General features: G+C 39.5%; 1 protein-coding gene across 1 annotated transcript; it reads left to right on the top strand.

Annotated features, from left to right (window-relative positions):
- Nucleotides 1-1847: 1847 nt before the first annotated feature.
- Nucleotides 1848-11855, top strand: LOC131362376 (uncharacterized). The gene is made up of 2 exons (XM_058404290.1): nt 1848-1953; nt 3539-11855. Exon 2 carries the CDS (start codon nt 9912-9914, stop codon nt 11853-11855), a length of 1944 nt encoding a protein of 647 aa, XP_058260273.1. The 5' UTR covers nt 1848-1953; nt 3539-9911.
- Nucleotides 11856-14638: the final 2783 nt, after the last annotated feature.

The raw sequence follows: 14638 nt of genomic DNA, 5'->3' as shown, positions 1-14638 counted from the left end.
GTCAGCCCGCCGTGCTATCTTCCGAAGAAGTCCCAGGGGTGCTCTGCGATGCTACCTCCTCCTGGCTTTGTGCCTTCACCCAACTCCATACCTTCTCCTCATCCTGAGTATTCACCTCCAATTTCCCCCACTGATTACTCTCCCACTTCTCCTCAGCAACCTGAGGTCCCTTCTTCTACTTCTGACCCACTGGTCTCACTGATCCCATTGGATAGGCTGACTGAGCTGTAACTCCTAATATTTCAATAAATTTCTCTCTCCTTTTTCCAGTCTCATTGTGGTTATTACACTAGTACACTAATATTAATGGTTATGCATGATTATTAGAAATTTGCATTAATCAAAGCCAGCTACTAATCAATAGATAAATAATTTTGATAGGTAAACACAACTTTTTTTGGTAGTATTGCTAATTTAAAGTAAAGCATAAACTTTTCTCCGACACCGGCCTTGCTAGACTTTGACTGGGGGGCATGGGTTATAAAATAACAGAAATCTATGTGTGCAGTGTTTATCAATGCATTCACGTTCAGTATTAACTCACACTAAACTCTAAGTGAGGTTCAGTGGTAGTGTATGGACACTGCATATCTGTGTGCTTAATTTTAATATCATCAATATGTGGCTCACAAGTTAAGGCTCTGAGTTACGGAGTAGATGCTCAGGGGTTCCACCCCCAGCACTGTCAAGCTGACAATTTTGGGCCCTTGAGAAAGGCTCTTACCCTTGAAAAAACATTGATAAATAATTGTCTTAACGTTGATAAAATCTTTAAAACTCTTGTCCACATGAGTGGTCCCCCTTAAAATTACACCAACATACACGTGACATTTCAAAACAATCAGGACATTGAGGGGAACTTCGTGACGTGTGTTCTAGTTACATATCCACCCACCTCCAAAAGTATTGGCACCCTATTGATCCACTCACCTCCAGGTGAATCAGAACCCTGTCTGTCCTCTCTCCACCAAATATATTGCCATCCAATCTCTCCACCCATCTCCAAAAAGCATCGGACATTACGACAACTTGCTTCGTCAAGACGACATCAAAGTTTGTTGCGACGAACTTTATAAATCTAGTTACTACGCAATTACACTCTTGTTATCGTCACTATTTATTATTATTATTATTATTATTATTATTATTATTAGTAGTAGTAGTGATGCAATCACACTCTTGTTATCGTCACTATTTATTATTATTATTATTATTATTATTATTATTATTATTATTATTATTATTATTAGTGATGCAATCACACTCTTGTTATCGTCACTATTTATTATTATTATTATTATTATTATTATTATTAGTGTGATTGCGTCAGCAATCACACTCTTGTTATCGTCACTATTTATTATTATTATTATTATTCCGTTTCCTGGGCGCGCTACTAGTCCTAAACGGTAATAGCTAAAATTCTGGTTCCAACGCTAAAATGTTCATCATGTGTTTCTTATGTGTGCTATTCATGTTGGTAAGTATTGTAGTTTATTTTATATTAATTTTAAATGCGATCGTTATGGACTTCACTTCCTGGTTTCCGCATGGGCATTTAAGGAGAGCGAGCACAGTTCGGCTTTTCTCGGAGATTTTCGGGAGCTGTCGTAAACAAGCATGTAAAACGTTACTAGTCCTAAACGGTAATAGCTAGAAACATGGTTCCAACGCTAAAATGTTGCCCATGTTATGCTTATGTGTGCTATTACTTTTCACGCTGATAAGTATTGTAGTTTATTTTATATTAATTTGTACATGCATTTTCACGGACTTCACGTCCTGGTTTCCGTACAGTTCGGTCTTTCTCGGGGATTTTCGGTATGTGCCGTAAACGCATCTGTAGACGTCGTAAACAAGCATGTAGAACATTACCAGTCCTAAACGGTAATAGCTAGAAACATGGTTCCAACGCTAAAATGCTGCTTAGGTGTGATATTAGTTTTCATGCTGGTAAGTATTATAGTTTTTATATGGATTTGTAAATGTATTTTTCACGGACTTCAGACCGCTGCTGTGTGTGTGTGTGTGTGAGAGAGTGTGTGTGTGTGAGTGTGTGTGTGTGTGTGTGTGTGAGACGTTAGCTAGAGTGAGTAAAGAGGTTTGTTTTTTTTAAGTCGTATCGTCTTTAAACTGATATTTAAGCAGAACACACACGCTGGTTTGTTTAGACTTCATATTTTAACTGTAACTTTATTTTGTGTTAATTATTCGATATTTTTTTGCAATAGTTAAAGCATGTATAGTTTTTATATATGTAACGGAGGCTCGCGCTAGGTGCCGTGCAGCGAGTTGTATAAAGTATGTTTCAACTTGCTTATAAGTCACCTTGCTTTTACTCCCTTTACTCCACTGATCTCAGGAGTATTATAAGCTGCACATGAGCTTATTTATTAGCGCGCCCCTGCTTAAGTATGCTATTACTTTTTATGCTGATAAGTATTATAGTTTATTTTATATTAATTTTTAAATGCATTTTTTACGGACTTCACTTTCTGCATACACTAGTAACATAGTTCCTAGCGGTAGTGCATGTAAAGTATTAGTACCACTGATCTCAATATTGTTATAAGTGGCAGTTTAGCTTATTTGGTATGCTATGGTATTTGCTATGCTGGAGGCTCGGGGTCGTGTTTATATATTATTTCAGAAGTTCTCGCAATAGTTTAAGCAACATGTCTCATATATATATATATATATTTATATATATATGGTTCCAACGATAAAAATGTTGCTCATGTTGTGCTTAGGTGTGCTATTACTTTTCATGCTGATAAGTATTAATTTATTTTATATGGATTTTTAAATGTATTTTTCAAGGACTGCAATAGTTTAAGCAACATATCGTTTAAGCATCGTATCGCTTTTACATGATGAACAGTAATAAAAAAAGTAAATCTCCATGTGGTACTATTACAGAGGATGCAATGGCTAATTTGATTAAATTTCATTGAATATCTCAACAACTATTTTTGTCCCACTATTACCTTTCATGCTCATACACATCATAGTTTATTTGATTTTTCATTTTATACTTGTCAATTTATAATACATGGACTACAGCCTGGCTTGAGCTTGTATGTGTCAAAAATGTCTTGCATTCTTTTAAGCAACATATCGCTTGATAGAAACTACATCCCCATTTTGGTGTATAGCATGTATAGCTCAATGTGATGGCTATCTCTCGAGTATTATATCTATTTTTTAAACTGAATTCTGTAAGCTCTGTGTGTTTTATTTCTAGGTCCTTGTACTGCTAGCAAATTACTTATATATAGACAATGTATCTAATGTAATGAAAGCTACACGATAAGACAAACCACAAACGGTACATAGAGGAATCAAAACTTTTATTTTTTAACAACTATGAAACATATCCTTTAAGTTTTCTTTAACATACCCTCAAAAAATCAGTGCAGTAAAGCACAACCAAATGTGCTATTGAAATATTTCACATTATAAAAATAATTGCTTTTTTTTTAAAAATTTATTTCATTTTTTTTATACAGTATATAAACACTATTGCAAACTTCTGCAGGTATACAGCATGTTGCGCTTTAAACACGCTTCTTACGTTTGCTGTGTTGAACTTCTTGAACTTCATTCCCATCAACTTTGACCACAACTATGAGGGGAAAAAGCTCAAACAGATCATCCATATTCGTTCCTGGAACTAAGTCTGAAACTATCTGTGGAGTACTAACGAGATCTCCACACTCTTTCGTACTCCAGATCATTTTTCCATCCTTGGGAGCCAGTCCAACGATTGTAACTTGAACAATTCCTATTGAAGCACATAATACATCAAATGACAATCACACACAACAATCACAATGACCAATTTGAAGGGCTGCTTCCCTCCACAGTGTCACAGTGTCTTGAGATCCGTCATCACAACACACTTCAACGTCTCTGACAGGAACTGGTCCATCCTTTGTCTCGACAGGCCGCACCACTGTGGTCTTTGAATAAAGAAAGCAAATGTCATACAAACAAACAAATTGCTGACATTTAATACATAATTGTAAAAAACAGTATTATTTATACATGTACATCGTGTAATATGGACATTCATGTGTAGTACATAATACATTATGATGGGTTTTTATCATGACGGACGTATTGAAGTCAAGAGTCAACAGACTGGACACTGATGAATTGACTATAATAATTGTTTTTGGATCCAAAAACAACAGTTACTCATTCCTGGGTTAATGAATTTTGACTTCAACATTAAGTTTACAAACATGCTGTACACATTGTGTCACACTGTATTTCCTACACATCCCACGCATGCGCCTTGCACGCATACGCCACTGCAAGTTTGTCTACGACTTTAAACGTTTCTGATTCGATGTTACGCTGTGTGCAACAGCAACTGTAAACAATTTACACACGGTTTCAAAACATTATGCGGAATACGAATGTTACAGCTGTGACATGCAGAAAAAAAAAGGTAGCCCGTATAACAACATTAACTATACCTGAATAATAATCATACAATTACAGCATAATAGCACGTTTCAAATAGACCACTTACCGGCACAACCCGTCCTTGAACAGTTATTATTCTGTTGAGACAGTTTTCACCATACTGTGACACCACAGCTGATGGTGGATTTATGGTTTCTGTGGCTTTCGTGGCGACATCCTCAGGCACGTTTACGCTTGATGTTCTAAACGCCATTGTGTTGGGTTTCATGAAAATTAGTGCGGAGCTGTTATGCTTTGCTGGTACAAAGCCATAGTTCCTTAACAGGTATGTTCTGCCAACTTCCATGTCGGTTCCTATTTCCCGTAATACACCGTCGTCTACGGTAACTTTTATTGCTTCAGTGTCGTCCGCTATTCCATAGTGTATACTCTTTTTTACTTTCCCCATGGTCACTTGGTCACTCGTGAAAGTAAACTGAAGACATTTTGTTACTTCCCTCCGTGCAACACACTTGACCTTTAGAGATTTCAGATGTTTATATGGTGACGAACCCTTGCTTGTGGTGGCGGGCTTGCTAAGCAGCTCCTTCAAAGACGTGTACTCGCTGAACACCATTCTTGGTAACTTAACCTTCTTCACCGTGCTTTCACTCTCCTTCTTCTGTAAACAAACAATCACATGCCCATAACGTCACATCCGGGTACCGTGCTGCTGACTGCCGTGCAGGCGAACATCAGTCCCCTGATCCCAAAAGGCGTACTGGCGATCGCCCCGATATGCTGCAGTTTAGCTTACTTGGTAGAGCGGCCGCCTCCCATGCTGCGCACCCAGGTTCGACACTTGGCCGAGTCTTATTTGTCAATGTCTTGCAGTAGTTTAAGCAACATAACCCTTTTACATAAGAAACAGTAACATAAAACGAAATCCCCATGTGCTACTACTACAGAGGATGTCATGGCTAATTTCATTAAAATGTCAATATCTCATAAACTATTTTTGTCCCGCTATTACTGTTCATGCTCACACATATCATAGATTATTTGATATACATTTTGTTTTTTAATTCATAATACATAAACTTCAGACTCATGCTGTATGTGTTACTTGGTCAGCTGTTATAGAGGAAAATGTTTTTTTCTTCAGGTCTTGCATCTTGAAAGTGTTGCTACCCTTCAAGTCTTACTTTACAGACACATACAATAGCTGACACTTTTTAGCCGTTTGCCTCTGCTCGTGATGACAAACACTGTAGGGATACTCACACAAATGCTGATTAAAACACAAATGTAATTGTGGAATTAGCTTGTCTTTTGTCTTGCTCTTATAAATATTTTTTGTATTTTAACTAAATTCATGTATTATTTTATCATTATTTTTGATACATTATACTTATGCACAATTTGATTTTACCATATGTATATTGCAGTCATTTGCTTTTGAAATACACAGTACACTGAAAATATCCATAGTATGTATTTTATTAACATATATCATCAATTTGAATACAAGCATCATTAAAAACAGCAGTACTGGATAAATCATGCATATATGATGTATGCTATTTTAAGACCTCCAAACTTTATAAATAACTACATATTCACTAGTAGTATTAAGAATCAATTATTTGTATTAAATCTTATCTCAAATGTCATATTTTAATGTCTTCAGAAAGCGAATTACCGTTTTTTTTTAAATAATGACTACGCCAGTATGTTCTTTCATTCTATTGAGTTGAAATGTTGACTTTCTGAAGGTTCTTGTAGGTATGTTTCCGAAACGTTTTGAACGTATCTTTCCGAAAGCTCTTGAACGCATCTTCCCGAAACTTCTTGAACGCGACAAAATGTATTCGACACTAGAGTTTGCCACTATTGGTATCTGGTACCATCACGGAAGCAAGTGAGGAAACCTAAACAGGTAAACTATGTGATTTTTAAACAAAATTAGTTTTAAAACAGTAGTTTTATAATGTTATGTGTTCTGAATGCATAAACATGTAATGACAACACATCCAGGTGTCTACTGGTTATAGTTAAGGTTAATTTTAGATTTGTGTATTCATGAATGAGGTATCCACAAATGATAACGTTTTTGTTTGTTAAACTTTACACGATTAACTCCCTTATGTTTGTCCATAGGTATACATCATTATGGTTGGGCATAACATTATTTCTATTAATGTGTTCACTACGCGTTTTTAGTAGTAATTCAATTCAATTCAATTTATTTTGTATAGCACCTTTTACAATGAACATAGTCTCAAAGCAGCTTTACAAAAGAAGAAAACAGAGAAAGGGGAGGGGAAAATGAAAAATAATAATAAAAAAATAAAAAATAACTAATTAACTAGAAATAAGAATAAATTATTAAATTCTATAATTAGACTATTTTATCCCTAATGAGCAAGCCTTTGGCAACGGTGGCAAGGAAAAACTCCCTGGGATGGAAAGGAAGAAACCTTGAGAGGAACCAGGCTCAGAAGGGAACCCATCCTCATTTGGGTGACACTAAACAGTAAATAATGTAACTGAAACTGATTAATGTCCTTTTTACAACAGCAATCAATGACCCATGAGGAACTATTAGGTCATTGTAGTTTCTAAGGTCATTATAAACACTAGTTCTTTGCTGTCACAAGCTGACAGATGTAATGGCAGATCTGTGATGGTGTGGATGTCCCCAAGTGTCTCTGTCCATGGCTGTCTCCTGGTCCACACAGATCCAGCCACAGCATCAGTGGGCACCACCAAGTGACCAGACTCCGACCAGGGGTAGGGCAGTGGTCACACTGGAAACTGGCAAACACTGGGAGCTCAGGAGTGGGGTGTATAGCTCCACAGAGAAGGTAGAGAGAGAAAGAGAAAGATATTAAGTTTCTGATCATGTGATGCTTAAAGACAGTGTAGAATTATGTGTAAAGTGCAGGCAGGGACTCCGGCAAGACTAGCTATGACATCATAACTAAAAGGGAGAGCCAGAAGGTCACAAACATGAAGGCTTCCCAGGACATAAAGCATCCAACCACTTCACAGTCAGTGACCTGAGCGACTTGCGAGGGTGGTAAGATGACAGCATCCAACACATCCCAGTACACCAAACACTCTATGACCATGAACCTTCCAGATCTGCTCCTTTACCTAAGAAAACTATATATTAAAAGCTTGACTAAACAAATGTGTCTTCAGCCTAGACTTAAACATTGAGACTGTGTCTGAATCCCCAACACTAATTGGAAGGCTGTTCCATAACTGTGGGGCTTTGAAAGAGAAAGCTCCGCCCCCTGCTGTAGCCTTTGCTACTTGAGGTACTACCAAGTAACCAGCACCCTTTGATCGGAGTAGGCGTGGCGTATCATAAAAGACTAAAAGATCGCTCAGGTACTGTGGCGCGAGACCATTTACTGCTTTATAGGTCAGTAACAGTATTTTATAATCAATGTGAAATTTGACTGGGAGCCAATGTAGTGTGGCTAAAATAGGAGTGATGTGTTCATATCTTCTGGTTCTAGTTAGGACTCTAGTTGCTGCATTCTGGACTAACTGGAGCTTGTGTATGCTCCTACTGGAACATCCAGACAGTAAGACATTACAATAATCCAACCTAGAGGTAACAAAAGCATGAACAAGACAAGATGAAACCAAAAGACCATCCACCATTACTCTGTAATCAGAAAGCTCACTTCTAACTGCCTGTGGTCCTAGTACAAGCACCTCTGTCTTGTCCGAATTAAGGAAGTTAGAGGCCATCCAATGTCTAATGTCCTTTACACATTCTTCTATCTTAATAAGCTGGTGTCTCTCATCTGATTTAACTGAAACATATAGCTGTGTGTCATCGGCATAACCATGGAAGCTAATACCATGTTTACGAATAATTGCACCAAGGGGTAACGTATAGGGAGAAAAGCAGTGAGCCTAAGACAGAACCTTGTGGAACACCGAACATAACCTTGGTATGCATGGAGAAGTCACCATCTAGATCTACAAACTGATAACGGTCAGTCAAATAAGAACTGAGCCAGGAGAGGGCTGTTCCTTTAACACCAACAACATGTTCTAGTGTATCAAGTAGAACAGTGTGGTCAATGGTGTCAAAAGCTGCACTAAGATCGAGTAACACCAGTAAGGAGACACAACCCTGATCAGAAGCCAGTAACAGGTCATTGACCACTTTAACCAGTGCTGTCTCTGTGCTATGATGAGGTCTAAATCCTGACTGATACATTTCATAAATGTTATTTCTATGCAGGTCTGAACATAACTGCTGTGCTACAGCCTTTTCTAGGATCTTTGAGATAAAGGGCAGGTTTGATATCGTTATATAGTTAGACAGCTGACAGGGGTCGAGGTCCGGTTTTTTAATCAAGGGTTTGATATCTGCTAGCTTAAAAGATTTAGGCACATAGCCAGTGCTTGGAGAAGAATTAATTACTTTTAGAAGGGGTTCAGTAGCTACTGGTAATATCTGTTTAAGGAAAGATGTGGGTAAAGGATCTAGGATGCAGGTAGAAGATTTTGAAGAAGAAATTAGTGAAATTAGATCAGGCTCTTGAAGTGGAGTGAAGCACTCTAAGCTCTGATCAGAAATAGCTATATTATCTTGTTACGGCCCAAGGTTGTGCCGGTGTTCTTTTCTCTTTCTATCTCTTCCTGCTCTCACCGCCTCTTAGGTTCCCCACCCCCTTGGAATCCCATTCGTCAGCGGAGACATCTATCATCATTAACCTGTGTGACGTCACCGCGTTCGCTGCCAATCCCTGAGATCCGCGTCAGTTTAAAAGAGACGCTCACTCTCTTCTCTCTTGTTTTTCTTTGCTCTCTCCCTTGCCTACCTCACTTCACTTCACTCTGATCTACCGCTGGGAAAAGAGGATAGAAAGTTACTGGTAACTGATTGTGCTACACGTAGGAAAGTGATTTTGTATAGAGACACTAGTATAGGAGCAAGCGCCACTTCCTGTATGTTTTGTTTGGGTTAGTTAGAGTAGTTTAGATAGGGCGTGGAAACGCCGAAGACCTTTTCTTTTCCCTTTTATTTTCCTAGATAGATCAGAGGATTGTGGCGAGTTAGTTTTGTTTTGTTATATTTCTTTCTTTCATTTGGCGCCGCTGTGGATCCTCTCATTTCCCTTCTGGTTGGAAGATAAATTATTGTAGATCTATCTATTCATGTTTTTTTTTTGTTCTGATTCTGCCGTAAACAATAAAAAAACTCTTTTTATCCTTGCAATACGGTGATTCGGCTGTCAATTGCTACCAACCTCACTTAAATGTGTCACCACTTAAATGTTACTCCTGGTACCCTTAGACCTACCATCTTGAGGTCGTAACATTTAATGGGGGCTCATCCGGGATCATCAATTTCGTGATACCTGGAATGGTGATCATTTTTGTGTATGTTGGTGGCAATTGACGTTGGTGCGTAAAGTGCGCGTGTATGCGGTAGGGATCTTGTGCCTAGCTAACTCTTCTTTGTGATGGAGGCTTTCAGTTTGCAGGACTTTGTTCTAAACCCGACACTAGAACAACTGAATATTTGTAGGAAGCAGGATTTATTAATGGTAGCTGACCATTATCAGATTGTAGTGAATAAACAAAGTCGCAAGGCAGAAATAAAGGACAGAATATTGTTGCGTTTGCATGAGAAGAATATTCTTCCTTCGTCAAGTGCTGGGGATGAGACTGCTGAAAATGTTGGCCCTGAGGACGGTGCTATAGCGAATCCCAGTCACGGGACTGAGGAGGATTTGTTGAGTGGTCAGGCTAGTGCTGACGCGGAGGCGAAGGCGAAGGCTGGCTTGCCCCTCTTTGATCCGCTCTCTCCGATTTCCTCTAGTTCCAGAGGGGACGCGCGACTGAAAGTCCGCTTAGCCCGTTTGCAATATGAGGCACAGGAGAAAGCGCAAGCACGTCAGGCTGAATTAAATATGAGGTTGGAGATACGTAAACTCGAGATTGAGGCTGAAAAAGAGGTCAAACTGCGACAACTAGATCTGGAGGCATTGAGGGTTACTTCCAGTTCAGCCGCGCAGCTGAGCCCAGCTCTTGCCTCTGATGTTTCTCCACCCATTGATCCATCCCAGAGCATGTTTGACATTAGTAAGCACATTGCCTTATTACCTCAATTCAGAGAATCTGAAGTAGACTCCTACTTTTGTGCATTTGAACGAATAGCCACTTCCCTCCGTTGGCCCAAGGAAGTTTGGTCGTTACTTTTGCAATGCAAGTTATTTGGTAAGGCTCAGGAAGTTTGTTCCACTTTGTCGGTAGAGGACAGCTTGAATTATGAGAGTGTCAAGTCTGCCATTCTCCTATCTTATGAGCTTGTTCCGGAAGCTTATAGGCAGCGATTCAGAGGACATAAGAAAAATTCTACCCAGACGTTTGTGGAATTTGAGAGGGAGAAAGGAATTTTATTCGATAAGTGGTGCACAGCTAGTAAGATGACTGACTTTAACTCACTACGGGAGCTGATGTTACTGGAGGACTTTAAAAGTTGCTTGCCAGAGCGAGTTGTTGTTTACCTTAACGAACAGAAGGTATCCTCATTGTCGCACGCAGCTGTTCTAGCGGACGAATTTGTGTTAACGCACAAGAACGTCTTTACACCTACACGCTTAGAGAAAACCCAATCTGCACCTTATGCACAAGCAAATCGTTCCAAATCCACTCCAGCTCGAGAGGAACGCGAGTGCTTTTACTGTCATAAAAAGGGTCATGTCATTGCTGATTGTTCAGTTTTAAAAAGAAAACAACACCCACAAGCGAAAAGCGTAGGTTTTTTAAAAACTCAAACTACTGTTAACACAGCTGATAAAAGAATCGATGACAGCTATCGACCTTTTATTCTGGCAGGGTTAATTTCCTTATCTGGAAGTCCCGAGGATCAGATAAAGGTAAAGATGCTTCGAGACACTGGTGCTATGCAATCCTTTATTGTTGCAGATAAATTGCAGTTGTCGGATGACACTTTCTGCGGTTCTAGTGTAATTGTACAAGGCATTGAGATGAGTTGCATCAAGGCGCCGTTACATTGCATACATCTCCAGAGTGATCTGTGTACAGGATTTGTGAGAGTGGCTGTGCGTCCGTCACTTCCTGTGAAGGGCGTTGACTTCATCCTTGGAAATGACCTGGCAGGAGGAAAGGTAATGCCTGTGTTAGAGGTTGTTGATAAACCAAATTTATACTGTCATTCGGATTTGTCTGACACTCACTCTAATGTTTTCCCCGCGTGTGCAGTTACTCGCGCTCAGGCGTGCAAGTTTGGTGATGTAGTTGAGTTGTCTAATTCATTCTTCTCTCCGCTCCTTGCTGGTCAGAAACCTGTTAATAATGAGATGTCTTTAGAAAAGCAAGTAGTTACAGAGAGCCCTGTTAATGTGGCTGAGAGCGACATGTTACAGTTACCTGTGTCATGAGAGAAACTTATTATTGCGCAGAAAGAGGACGAATCTCTTATTCGCTCTTTCACTTCTGCTGTTTCGTCTGATGAGTTGAAAGACATGAAATGTACGTTTTTCGTTGACAATGATTTATTGATGAGGAAATGGTGTGCGAATGCTGATAAGGATTTTGAGTGGAATGTTGTCTATCAAATTGTTGTTCCGTCTCCTTATCGTAATCATGTCTTATGTCTTGCGCATGATCATCAGTTCGCTGGTCACCTAGGAATTACAAAAACGTACAACAGAATTTTGAAACATTTCTTTTGGCCAGGATTAAAGAGGGATGTAGCTAGATATTGTCACGCATGTCACACTTGTCAACAAGTGATTCCGCCTGCGCCCTTGACTCCCATACCAGTAATTGGAGAGCCATTTGAACACATAATTGTGGATTGTGTGGGCCCTTTGCCAAAAACGAAATCGGGAAACCAATTCCTATTAACCATCATGTGTGTCGCCACTAGATTTCCTGAAGCGATTCCCTTGAGGAAAATCACAGCACCCGTTATCATTAAAGCACTGATAAAATTCTTCTCTACTTTCAGTCTTCCTAAAATCATTCAAAGTGATCAGGGGACAAATTTTTTGTTGAAGCTTTTGAAGCAGGTATTACACTCACTCGCCATTACTCATCGCGTTTCAAGCGCATATCATCCTGAAAGTCAGGGTGCGATTGAACGTTTTCACCAAACGTTCAAGTCCATGCTTCGTAAGTACTGCTTGGATACAGCTAAGGATTGGGATGAGGGAGTCCCTTTGGTATTATTTGCTGCGAGAGAAACCATACAAGAATCTATTGGGTTCAGCCCAGCCGAACTTGTATTCGGACATCAAGTAAGGGGTCCGTTGAAAGTTTTAAAAGAGAGAATGCTGGCTGTTGAATCAAGTCCGAAAATGAATATATTAGATTATGTTAGCAAATTTCGTGATCGCTTACACTCTGCGTGTATTCTAGCTAAAAACTCTCTGGCCGGTGTACAGAAAGGTATGAAGCAAAAATACGACCAGAAGGCTGTTGCGCGCTCATTTTCTCCCGGTGATGAAGTGCTCGTACTTTTACCGGTATCCGGCTCGTCTCTCTCTGCTCGTTTCTGTGGTCCCTATGTAATAAAAAAGAAAATGAGTGAGACCGATTACTTGATTTACACACCTGACAGAAAACGCCAAACTCGAGTATGTCACATTAATATGTTAAAAGTGTACCATTCTGGAAAGAAAGTGAAACGCGCATTCGTGCCAACTTCAGAACCTGCTGTTTCTGCCGCTGTTGCAGTCGCGGAGTTGCCCTCGATTGAGACTCCAGAGGCTGATGAGGATGAGAGAGTCCTTCGTAATACTCCTCAGCAGTGCGTGAGGTTAGCCAATTCAGAGATCTTAAAAGATTTAAGTTCTTACCTCAAGCATTTTCCTGCCAACCAACGGACGGATATTGCTAAATTAATATATGAATTTGAGTGTCTATTTAGCGATGTTCCTAAACAAACAAATGTGTTATAACATGATATTAATGTGGATGGCGCTTCTTAAGGGTGGGGGTGTTACGGCCCAAGGTTGTGCCGGTGTTCTTTTCTCTTTCTATCTCTTCCTGCTCTCACTGCCTCTTAGGTTCCCCACCCCCTTGGAATCCCATTCGTCAGCGGAGACATCTATCATCATTAACCTGTGTGACGTCACCGGGTTCGCTGACAATCCCTGAGATCCGCGTCAGTTTAAAAGAGACGCCTGTGTGGACGCTCACTCTCTTCTCTCTTGGTTTTTCTTTGCTCTCTCCCTCTGATCTACCTCCGGGAAAAGAGGATAGATAGTTACTGGTAACTGATTGTGCTACACGTAGGAAAGTGATTTTGTATAGAGACACTAGTATAGGAGCAAGCGCCACTTCCTGTATGTTTTGTTTGGGTTAGTTAGAGTAGTTTAGATAGGGCGTGGAAACGCCGAAGACCTTTTCTTTTCCCTTTTATTTTCCTAGATAGATTAGAGGATTGTGGCGAGTTAGTTTTGTTTTGTTATATTTCTTTCTTTCATTTGGCGCCGCTGTGGATCCTCTCATTTCCCTTCTGGTTGGAAGATAATTTATTGTAGATCTATCTATTCATGTTTTTTTTGTTCTGATTCTGCCGTAAACAATAAAAAAAACTCTTTTTATCCTTGCAATACGGTGATTCGGCTGTCAATTGCTACCGACCTCACTTAAATGTGTCACCACTTAAATGTTACTCCTGGTACCCTTAGACCTACCATCTTGAGGTCGTAACAATCTAAAGGATTATCTATCAAATAATATGGTTTTAAATTAATAGTCTGAATTTTTTGCCTGATATTGTCAATTTTTTCATTGAAAAAATTCATGAAGTCATTGCTGCTAAATGTAGATGGTGTGCACTTTTCTACAGTGGTTTTACTCCTAGTTAGTTTTGCTACAGTACTAAATAAAAATATTGGATTGTTTTTGTTATCTTCGATTAGGGCAGAGAGATACGCTGATCTAGCAGCACTAAGAGAATTTTTGTATCTCAGAAGGCTTTCCTTCCACGCAATCTGGAATACTGCTAATTTAGTTTGATGCCATTTACGCTCTAGTTTCCTAGCTGATTGTTTTAAAGCTCGTGTGTGGTCATTGTACCAGGGTGCTAGTTTCTTGTCTTTAATTTTTTTCCTTTAAAGTGGAGCTACAGTGTCTAGTGTGTTCCAAAATAATGACTCCAAGTAATCAGTCGCCTGGTCAAGTTCTGTAGGGTCAGACGGTGAACCAATCA

The sequence above is a fragment of the Hemibagrus wyckioides genome, linkage group LG12 (assembly GCF_019097595.1).
Source record: "Hemibagrus wyckioides isolate EC202008001 linkage group LG12, SWU_Hwy_1.0, whole genome shotgun sequence".
In the NCBI taxonomy this organism is placed as follows: Eukaryota; Metazoa; Chordata; class Actinopteri; order Siluriformes; family Bagridae; genus Hemibagrus; species Hemibagrus wyckioides.
Note: the sequence above shows the minus strand (reverse complement) of the source record. Positions and strands in the feature narration are given on the sequence as shown.

Excerpts from the sequence above, each read along its gene's own strand:
- LOC131362376 (XM_058404290.1), top strand. The coding sequence starts at position 9,912 with ATGGAGGCTTTCAGTTTGCAGGACTTTGTTCTAAACCCGACACTAGAA.